The sequence below is a fragment of the Camponotus vicinus genome, unplaced genomic scaffold, assembly GCF_025532165.1.
Source record: "Camponotus vicinus isolate PSW18456_S1 unplaced genomic scaffold, iyCamVici1.0 SCAF_9, whole genome shotgun sequence".
Lineage (NCBI taxonomy): Eukaryota > Metazoa > Arthropoda > Insecta > Hymenoptera > Formicidae > Camponotus > Camponotus vicinus.
The window spans coordinates 17,128,616-17,141,113 of NW_028141981.1; the positions used below are offsets into that span (position 1 = coordinate 17,128,616).

The window sequence follows — 12,498 nt, forward strand, 5'->3', positions numbered from 1 at the left end:
TTATTTGAAATTAAATAAATTGTTTGAAATTATATATTAAATAAATATCTCAAGATATTTGATTTTCTATTTTTTAGTTAATATGTCCAAGACAATATAGAAATACGATTGGAATTTTCTATATATCCGAAATTGATCATTTCGTCCTATGCTTTGACATAAGAACACTATCTTTTGAAATACTTTTTGGAAATATTCAATTCACGCTTAAAATAGAATATAGTGAATATAGTTATATGTGCATGGATACAATGATATTATTGTCTTTGCTCGTATAAGGTTTAGCACCAGGTCGTTATTCTTTAATAGAGGAAGAGATATTTGTAGAATGAGACGGTGTCATCTATGATGACGTATTTATGACCGATAGCTTTCAGGGAAGTACTTCGAGATATAAATATCGAACGACTATTATAAATTCATGAGAGAATGCATTTTACAACAGATGTGTGTGTGTCGTGGGTATGTTCTTAAATTATCGAAGAGATATTTGTTCGCCAAACATAAGTACATTATTAAGGAATTTGATTGCAAATTTTTTTTAAGAATTAGAGAATGTCGAAGATTCATGAACTGTCATGAATTGTTTCACGCGGTTAAATCATAAAACAAAAGTCTTTTACCGTTCGTCCATGGAAGCAGGTTGTCGCACAGGACATCTGACGTATTCATGATTTCCACTGGTGCGCCATCCTCCGAAACGTTTGGCGATCAAAGACGAAGATGCCACCGGAGAGTCCCTGAAACATAAACATAATTATCTTTAATACGTTGAAGATTAATATATATTCGTGTAATTTGTATAAGATGTTATTTATACGTCATGACATTTATATTTATACATATCCAAATACAAAGTACAAATATAAATATTAGATATAAACAGTCGAAAATTAAACATTAATAACTAAATATCTTATCTGGAATGAAATTAAAATAAACTTTTCCACTGAAATTAAATCAAAGCAGAAATTAAATTATAAATAGATTATCGTTATCTGCACATTTATGTACTTAAATTTTGCAATCTTGTACACGTAAAAATTTTTAATATTCAATGTTATATCTTCGTAATTTTATCAAGAAAAAATTGAATCATAATTTGTTGATTAATTACAATCAGTAGTCTATGATTAATATATGGATACTATTTAATAGTGTGATAATTTTTAGTGAATTCAATTTATATAGATAGAATATATATGTTTATAAATTTATATCACATACTACTATGATCATCTAGACTTCAAAATAGATTTAATATGTACATTATCAATATTGAATATTACGTACTAGCTGTTTTTCTAGATAGCTTTGTATAAGTTATGTGAATAAAAGAATCTCATCTCGATGATTGTCAAGGATTGCGATCAAGATGTTGCGATGTGGGACTATTAAATAACATTCATAATAATAGTAATAATTTAATGATAGTAATCGTAAGATAAAGTTCTGAATGTCAAGAGAGATAAAGTTAATAAGAAAACAGTACGATTTGTGTAACTTATAGCAAAATCAAGCTACGGACGCAAGAAAAGTTTGCGTATATCGCATACACACGCGTACTGGCTTTTTATAATTTATAACTTTGTATAGCAGTTGCGTTAGTACGACACGTGTGCATGTAACGTTGACATTATGGAAATATGATGCGGTACAGAAAGAAAAGCAGGGCATTTGTAGAATTTATCTAATGACACATGCATGTGCAGTGATCATTATAGAATTTACAGTAGACTTAAATATATCTCGAAACATTTTTTTCGTCGTTGTTGCTAAATCGTAACCGCGTTCTAAAAAAAAGATATTCTAAATTGATACTGTTATACACTATACTATTATATACTTTATATTGTGTGATACATATGAGAAATTAAAATCCTTCGTAATATCTTTTAATAAGAATAAAAAATATATCTTGGATAGATACTGTTATATAATTTTAAACTTTTAACTATTATATAATTAAACTTTTACAATATTTTTTAAATAAAATTAAAAATTTGTAAGAAATTTAGGACAGCTGGAAAATTTGAGAAATGATTTAAATTTACGACAATTATGATTATTATATAAAATATTATATCAATTAATGTTATGAATATTATTAAACAGATAACCTATACTAACAGTAATAAGCATAACATAAATTAAATTTATATTAGAAATTTGTAACATTATTATGTAAAATATTCGATAAATGTAGTTATAAAATTATATGATCAAATTGAAAAAATTTTCTATTTCATAATGTTCTCTGTTGCTAGAAACAATTGTCACAGTTTTTGTATCATCATTATAATCACACTTTATAATTCAAATTCTGATACATACATTTGTTACATATATAAAATAATAAAATTTAATATTTTAACTTTCTAAATGTATCAAATTAAAATCTTCAAATTTTAATTTAATGTAAAATTTTAATTTATATATATTATAATTTTTTGTTATTAACGTACGAATAATATAACATATTTCTGCTAACAAATTTCAGCATTAAATTGGAAAAAATTCAGTATTAAATTAAATCTAATTTTTAAAAAGTTTTCTCTCTTTCTCTTTTGTTATTAATCATTTTATTATTAAAAATAATGTAACAATATTACAACAATAAACTTTTTCTATTTTCAATTTAAAGCAAATGGTTTTTATTATAATATAATGTCATCTCATCTTCAGTATTACTCTCCTACTATTTATATCAATACATACAAAATGTATATTGATTAAAATTATATTAATTTCAAATTAAAATAACTGTAAAATGTTTTTTACAACTCGTTTCTAAGATGATTCAATGAATACAAAATCTATCTTAAATGTATTTTAATAGCCAAATGTAAATACAAACTTTAATCAAAGGCGTTATATTAACAGATATAATTCCTAATAGAACATTAAAAGTTTATTTGAAACAGAATTTATTAATTCTATTCTAGAATAATTTTACTGTGTTTCGATAGTCAAGGAATTAAACATCACACACAACTCGCGCAGCTTTTTTTTAAACAACAAAGACCGACAAAGAGTGTTATCCTTCGATGCTAATCGCTGCTACATGAGTTCGCAACATGATGTAGCGATACGAGAATAACACGGTAATACGCGCTGCGAAAAGCGGAAGGTCGCGCAGCGCGAGCGATTGCAAAGGGTTGCAAAGTAGCAAAGTCATTTACATGCGAAGCGCGGGTCAAGTGGACATCGCCTAGTGAAATTGTGATCGATAAACCCAACCGACCAGGAAGGGGAGGTCGTGCATCGCGGATCGAAGTCGCTGCGTTCCCGCAATAATGTATCGCCGCATTTAAATTCCCTGGACTGTCATTATCGCTTGCGCGCGTGACGCTGCAGGCAAGAATACACCTGACTATATTGCGGCCAGGTCGATGCGTTTACTACTTTGTGTAAGTCGTACTAGCGATCTGCATTCCTAATAACTAATATAAAGTGAATACAAATAGCCATGTTGATATTTCTTTCTCAATATGAACACCACAATAAAGCTAAATAACAACAATAATTTAATAATTGATAAGCATAAATATTGCAGGTTTTGATTTATCAAGATTTATTCAAACATAATCAGATATTTATAAAATATTGTGAAGATAAATTTTAAATGTTAATAACTATGTTTTAAAAATAATAAGAGAGAAGAAATAGAGAAAATATTTATATAAATAATAATAAAATGAAATCTCAATATATTTCTTTTGCTGTAACGTAATATAATACGATAATTATATTATAAACAATATGTGAGAACAAATAAAATATTATTTTCTTCTCTATAATTTTACTATATAATTATTACGAAAAATTAATATAATAATCATATTTCAATTAAAATCTACTCCGTATTTTATTGAATATTATTCGTTAAAGAATTTTTTTCGATGACATTGACAGATATATCTAATACTCATAATCGAATATCAAAATAAAAAATGCTGTACACATATTCATGTTTTTATAATATTTCATAAATTTTATTTTTATTGATATTTAATGATAATATTAATATCGTGTAATATCGTTTTCTTTAAAAATCATTATCTTTTTTGTAATATTTATCAATATTATTATTATAATATTAAGATTTTAACTTATTTAGCTAATCGCAAAAATTTTGTAGATCACATAAGGCATGATAATAGCAAATTTTTTCATATTTAGTCTGAAATTATATTTACGCATGAATGTGTTTAATTTAATTTGACATGTCAATGAACGTAAAGGTTAAATTGCAGTTACATTAAATATGTGTTATATTCTCGGCGGAAAAATATAATGGTGTTTAATGTACGTACTAATATTTCTAACATGAATATTATACACATATACAATATTCTACACACGTGTCATATAGAAAAATAAAATTGTGGTAATTGCTATAACAATATAAAATTGTTAATTATTATACAAGATATGTGTAGTTTCAGCATTCGAATAAAAAGCATATGCTATTAGAAAAAAAACCTTTGCGATACAAATTTGTTTACGTTACATACATTCGAAGATGAAGGCTATTTTACGCAATTTTAAAATTTTGAAATTTTATAGATTCGTTAATTATTGTTCAGCAAAATTAAAATTTCTAATTGTAAGATCTTGTATTTGCAATGAACAATATACAAATTCGTCCTTTCGAAATATCTGATATATAAAATTTTGTGAAAACTTATAATAAAAAAACAATTAATCTTTAAAACGCAAATAAAAATTTTATTTTTAATATTTACTTATAATAATAAATTAATTAATAAATAAATACATTCATTTAGACAATATTGTTCAGTAAAATGTGGTGTTATTATGTGTATATTATTTATTTTGAAATTGAAAATTGCTATAGTATTATGTTTATTTATTTTTACTTATGCAAATATAATCGAATATCTGTAAAATATGAAATGCACATGCTCTTATTGTAATCATTAAAATATACTACATATGCGAATATGTTAAAGAAATGTCAAAGAGTATTTTCATATGCATTAAATAATAGAAAGCGTTATTTATTTCTATTGTATTATATAAATATTTATAAAACTGTTTTTACGAATGAAAACACTTGTGGTATTAATAAATCGTAAAAAATTAAATAGAGAAATATGAAAAGGAAAAAAAGATATAGCACATCGTTCATCTAAAATCACGATGCAACTAGAACAATTTGCGTTCTACGATCAATATGACAGTTTCCTGGGTCGGGATGCAAATCTTCGATAAACGAGAATGTTATCGTTTTTCTTATATCTCATCTGCATATCTTAACCTTTTAAGACACTAATATAGTCTACTATCGGAACGGGATAAAAAGTAACGTCCAAGTCGTTGAATTATATATAAAGATAGTGTTCGCTTAATAAAATTAATTCCTCAAATTATTTTAGTTTTATAACAATCTGCATATATTAATAAAATATTTATGTATAAACATATATCTTTAATATTAGTGAATTATCAGATTATAGAATATAACAAGTGAAAAATTTGATGTATATATGTGTGTGTGTATATATATTTATTTTTTTATTTTTTTATTTCTTAAACTTAACTTACCTTGAAGAAGACTGTTGACAACCGGAATCTAACAGCATTTCCATATTGTCTTTCGTTGCACTCTCGATACTACTCTGTCTCCTTGATTCTTGGTCATCAGACTTATCGTCCTGATTTGGTTTCAGGAAAGATTCCCGATCCCCTTCGATACCGTCGTCCTTAAAATTTCTTTGTTGATCCTGTTGGCGATTTGTCGACACGAGAGGTAAATTATCTGCACTGCGAACCTTTCGACATAACTTGGACGTGGACCCGTGACGTCGCAGAAATTCCTGAAACGAAAAAACATTGAGTGTGATCAGAAAGAACTGCGCATGTAATTAGGACAACGTTTTACGCTTTTAGTAGAATCTTAACAGATTTTTTATGGATACGATTTTACATTGTGCGTCATTAAGTGTAACACAATGAACAATGTGATCGAAGATAGAGACACAGTGAATCAAAACGCAGAAGAACAATGTTTCTTTAACTAGGAACATATTTTTAATCATACTGCAACGTGTGCTTGCTGTGTTTGCTGGGCATATCTTCTTTCGTGCTTGAATTATTTACAGATTATGTTGAATAATAAAGTCTATTTCGGTTTTATAGATTAATAAATTTTATTTCAGAAAAGATAAAAATTTTGTCTAATTGATACAAATATTAGAGGATTTACATTACAGCGAAATATTCTAATATTAATTTATACAGTTAATTTGAGAATGTGTATAATTTAATAGTACTTGGAAACGATCGATTATTTGAAAATTTAATTTAATTCCATCATTGCAGAGAATGCAATAAATTTCGTGTACAATATCGACGTTAAAAAACATCAAATATCTTAGATAATTGACGATATCATTGTGCTAAGTATATTGTGCCAATTGCGAACCAATTAATTAGTAATTTTGTGCTAATCGCTGCAGCAGCGTGTCATAATATAATGTGTATATAAAGAGATTAAAGAAAAATATATACGATATAAATGGTGTACGATAAATAGTAAAATAGACATCTAGTGCCGACTTAATGAGAACGCGATTTTGAAATGTAATACACACATTCATGCGGCGAAAATGAATTTGTCCATTTCCTCTTACAAGTAATCCACGAACATATCGATCATCTGTGGTGCACTACACTTTGCTTCAAACTACCTTGAACTTTGACGTTTGAGGTATCTCTTTCGCATGAACTCTTTCGTGTTCATTATTTATTGAAATAACTGTCGCACTGAGGGATATGGTTATTCCCTTTGACTTGCGTTATGTTAACAATATATCCCGAAACACGCAATCTGAAACTATAACAATCGTGTAACAATCGTAAGTAAGAGAAAGAAAAATATCGAGAAGACATTTTTAATTTTCGAGCGATACACATATAATCGCAACTATTATGTTTATAATGATTTGACCTGTTATGTTTTGATAGAATAAAAAATTATCGGACATTCGTGCAACACGTCTTACAAAAAGAATTCACAGGAAGCCTAATGAACTATTATTTTTCCTTCATAAGCAATTAGGATTATTCGCTTTCTTTCATAATTAATATAGTACTCTTGTATGAAAGTTTACGCAGTTAGCTATCGCTATCTATTTTACAAATTATAACTTCGTTAAACTTAATTTTTAAATTCAAAAAGAGAGAGAGAGACATTCATTGGTCGATAATTTTATCTCTTTTATTAATGATATTATACTAAAGCTCAATATAACTGAATACTAGTAACATACACAATAAAATTTTAAGTTGTCTATTATAATTCACACAAATATTAATACATTAATAATATATTTAATTAAATAAAAAAATAATTTTTTTATATATAAAAAATTACATATTTAATATTACAATTTTTCTATATAAAACACACACACACACACACATTTTTTTTTGTCAGAATCACAATTATTTATGCTAGAATAATTTTTACAATCTTGCATGTATAGAACAGAATATTAAAAAAGATAAATGAACTTATGAATAATAAAGAGGATTGTAAGGAAGAAATGGAAAGAGATAATGATATATAATATCTTCATCGCTTTCCATTTTTTCCTTACAATCCTTTTCATTATTCATGTTGTAACTTATAATTAGCAGAATCTATTTACTTATAATGTTATTAATATTATGGGTACATCATCTGAAATAGATTCTGCCAAATAAATTACAACTTATGAACAATAAAGAGAAGATTGTAAGGAAAAAATGGAAAGCGATAAAAATATCATATATCATTACAAAATATCATTACAATATAAGTTACAACTTATGTGAGGGAGGAGGTCAGCCGTGTTTCGCTCATTTGGTCAACGAGCGGCAGAATCCATCCGTGGCAACGGCATCGACCTGTGTGTACAGCATTGATACATTTTTCAGCTCAACAAATAATTGCTAAAAAACAATATTTGTGGAAAATATGCGAAGCGCAAATGGCTGGATCGAGAATCGAACCCGAGTCTTTCGTTTTCCGGGCAACTGTTCTAAAACCATTGAACTATCCAGACCTCACACCTAATGCTATTTAGCACAGTCATATGCGATTCCAGAGCGATGTTAGAATCTCGCTCGATGGATGCAATGCCGATTGCCATGGAGAATTCTAAGTGGCGGATGGATCTGAACAGGCCATGACTAGCCTCCAAAGACGCCTAAATATATATATATATATATATATATATATATATATATATATATATATATAATTCTCATTTATTTTTTTTAATATTCTGTTCTACACTTTGCGTACAAGATTGTAAAAATTATTTTAACATAAATAATTGTGATTCTGTTTTGTTAGGTATTGCTATCGTATAAAGTACTTATATAGTCCGTCTTATTTTTTGATAGTCCGGAAGAAACATTGATATGTATCATATTTGCATTTTCGTATTAAGAAATATGAATCAGCTTAAGTTCCAAGATACGCAAGTTTGAATTTCATTTGAAGAAATTATATTTATTTTATTTTTCATGCAATTTCCAAATACCAATTGTACAGATTTAAGTTACAAAGGAGAGACGGAATTACTCTGTTGTAAATATTCGTATCGTATAGTTGAAGCTAAATGTTACCCTTGGAACTCGTTCACTGATTTCCGATTTCAATCTCCTCGATTGCTATAATCGGAAAACGACTGTACGGGCATGGTTAGTCCAGCCGGGGGAAGGTCGCGGCGAAATCGCGCCAGCAGATCGATCGGCGGATTCGAGGACGCGGCTGTCCACCTCGTGTAATCCATCGATCTTTCTGCGTGGATTTTTCCTGGCACAATTACTTACCTGCGATAGGAAGCCCGCCACGTCGATGGCACTGTTGACGCGCGGCCTCGAGGTTCTCGGCCAGCCTAAAGCTCCGCCGCTGTCTAAGGAGTCCACGTGATGGTTCGACCAGTGCAGATGCTGGAAATTTTAGTTTTTGATCACGTTACCGTCACGAGAGCGCGATCGACGGCAGTGATAATTGCGGTCGAGAGTGGCCTCTCGAAGCGTGACATTTTAATGCACGTGGGATCTACGTGATAAGAAAAGTTGAGAGGCCGAGGGGATGGGCGGCGAGTGAGGGTGCCATGAACAAGATTGCAGAGACGAGAGTGAACTACAGGATGCGCCGCGGGGATTCTGCAATTTTTTCCCGGTTATAAATTCGTTATCGTAAATTCGATCTCGAGTGTTAGTCTGCACGGATTAAATAGAGGATCATTATCTACTATAATTTCTTCATACCAATAAATATCTTGCCAATAGTGTCAAATTTCTTCAATTTTAAAGACTAGTATATTTGTACCAAGTAAGAAAGAAACACCAAATTAAGTACCGTAAAATAAAATCAATCTTTAATACATCAAAAAATCTGAAGCTCATCAATAGCATCCTCACTGCCCTCTTATATTCTATTTCTCTTAAACAATTGCAATAAGAGTACGATTTCGCGAATTTGCAATCTTTACATTTATCAACTTAAGAGGATTTAAACATTACAATTTTCGGTAAATGCTAACGTATTATGGCGCATTTTTTTCTTACAAATATTTTTATCATCTTAAAAATTATAGATGTCATATTTTACATCGATTATGACTTATTAGTTTCATTTTTATTTCATATAAATATTGGTAGATTATTATTGCAGCTAAGAGCTGGAAATACTTACACGTCAAAGCTCATCGTATATTCAGGATAATAAACGCTAATCAAATAGAGGCGATAATTGATTTCTGATAATTGATTCGGATGAAATTGTTATTCCCATAAAATATAATCAATATCCGTCTGATTTTATATATATAAAATGAGAACAGGTACCTAAAAAGAGAAGTAAATAATAATAAATCAATTATTAATTTTACATTCATATTTTTTAAAATATTAGAGATAGTAAGAATATCAAATTTTATATACGTCAAAATTTTAAAAGACATTTACTCAAAAATATTCTTTGTTTTTTTTCCATAAATTATACCAATTATATTAGTAACTCCATTATATTAACATAATATATCATTTCTTCTTTTCCATTAGAAATGTTTTGGAGTACATTTTCATCCGAATTTTCGTATCGCCTATTTGACGCGTAAATCGCGCTGTCGTATCGCGAAAGCTATATATTTGAACGATTTGACGCTATTAAAAATCGTTCAAGGTATAGTTAGCATTATTCTTCTTAATGTACATATATTATTTGTTTTTATTGGCATTGGAATTTTCTATGCGATACGACGCGCTGCTTTGGCTCTACTCGAAAGCATTTTCGATAAACTATAAGCATCTTCGCGTGACTCGATAATTGATAAAAAGCATTGATGTGTACTGTGCGAAGCATTGTCTTAATGCTGAACAACTGTCACTGTTTAGCTTGCCATTAGTGCGAGGAGGTGCAATGTGCAAGTCATAACTAAGCTATGCTATTATGATGCTAGTTCATTCGAAATTAATTTATTCGCGATACAAAAAATTGATTTTTTTAACTTTAACAAACGCTACATTTATGCTTGTCATATAAATAAGCGTATTATAAAACGAAGAAAAAATATAAAAATTTTACTTTGCACTCTTATGTGATAATAAGATATTAAGTGAACACTATATAACAATAATATCTAACTAACAATAATACAAGTAACATATTAAAATAGATATTGAAGCTAAACAAAACCAAATACAATACCAAGAACATGACATAAATAATAACAGTGTCTCCTACCTCGTTGCACCAATAGCGTGACTTTTTATTTATAGTTGCTAATAATATACGATTCAAGCAGCTGCAGTATAAACTCCTGTGCATGAAAACCTCCCCTATTGTGCTTAAATAGTGCCATATATTTAAAGAGAAATGGGACAAGTTTAAGCGACTTGAAGCGATTGGAAAGCAGTGATTATATTTTTAAATCAAGTTACTGGAAGTATCGTTTAATGAAAAAGGAATATTTGTTGAAAATAAAATAATCAAACTGAGATTCAGAACAAGATAATGTCATTTTCATGTGCAGCGATGAATAAAATCGATGCGATTTTCTAAGAATTTATATTTAACAATATCGATCTTTAATTTTGCTAGATATATGATAATTAGATATTATATTGTCTTTACATTATGATAATAAAGCGAAATGTATCTGTATGCATGCAAGTGAGATCACCTAAAATATGATATTCTCTAAAGCTGCGCTTTTCGAAATTATTTATTGATCGTTGGTAAACCTCTTGTGACTTTAGATACTTTACGTAAAAGACTCTTAAGCTATATATAGCATTTACTTTCAATCACTACGGTGAGATCAAATCTGATTCTAGCACTTTATGAAGCATCAGGAAAGCGATACGATCTTTTTTCTTAGATAATTTTTCAATGGATTCATTATTTTCTTATTTGTTATTTTCTTATTTATTATAAAAATGAGTAATGAAAAGTTGTGTGTTTTAGTTTGTTAATATAAGTCTGATTATTATTTTACCATATTAATCAAATCAAAAGTAGTAAGAGAATTAAATTTTTTTATGCATATCACATATGATAATAACAGATATGCGAAAATGTTGAGATGATAATAATTGTATATTTACAACTTTAAGAATTTATAAAATTTATCAAAATTAAACCGATTTTAATGTTCGTTTCGGGAAATATTTATTCGATGATGACGTATTTCACATCAGTTTGTATTTGCTTTCATCGATCTAACGAATCCCTGTAATTTTACGGGATTAACGCGCAAAATAGAATACATCAAGAATTAAAGAGGTTGAAAGAATATAAATATTGAGATTTCAATAGAATATGAATATTTGCACTGAAGAAAATTTCCGTTTTAACATACAGAATACGTAATCGTAAAATTTTCCAATCTACATTCATTAGCGTTCTATATTAACCTAGAAATTTGTTTTAACGTACAAAGGAGATTTTACAGCTTGTAAATCATTACTGTTACGCACACAATGCGTATAATAAATTATATATCTTGTTCTTGTTTCTTTCTTTCAGCATCAAAAATAACAGTGAAACAAAATTTATTTATAATATTTAGAAAAGAATATTTTAATTATTTTCACATTTTTAAAATAGGATGATAGAAAATGCTTCCTCGATTTTAGAACGTATAATTTATTTTTGATAACTAATTTTAATATATCGACATGTAAATCTCATACAATGTTTAATGTGCGAGAAGATACATATACAAGACGATCATTTAAAGATTAGATAATTTTAGGAAATTCTTCTTTCTCATGAAATAAATCATAGTAAAATCGATCAAGTTTTGCAACATTTATTTGATCAGTTTACGTCATGCAATTTAATTAGGTACACCGACGAAGGGTAGAGATTCAATCGAATTTACTACATCTATATATCCCATTAGGATCTCCTGTCTCTGGTAGAATTCATGATTCCGATCAGATTTGGGTCAGCGTACTATTAGACTG

The 12,498-nt window shown here is 28.4% G+C and overlaps 1 protein-coding gene across 17 annotated transcripts in view; it reads right to left on the minus strand.

Annotated features, from left to right (window-relative positions):
- Positions 1–12,498, minus strand: part of LOC145976673 (uncharacterized) — a 105,773-nt gene that overhangs the window by 8,706 nt on the left and 84,569 nt on the right. For all 17 annotated transcript variants that reach the window (XM_083107960.1, XM_083107961.1, XM_083107957.1 and 14 more), the window contains 3 exons: positions 8,851–8,970; positions 5,572–5,843; positions 624–740 (listed from right to left, as the gene is read on the minus strand). In XM_083107960.1, the coding sequence (XP_082964086.1) occupies positions 624–740; positions 5,572–5,843; positions 8,851–8,970 (509 nt within the window). The remainder of the gene's footprint in view (positions 1–623; positions 741–5,571; positions 5,844–8,850; positions 8,971–12,498) is intronic.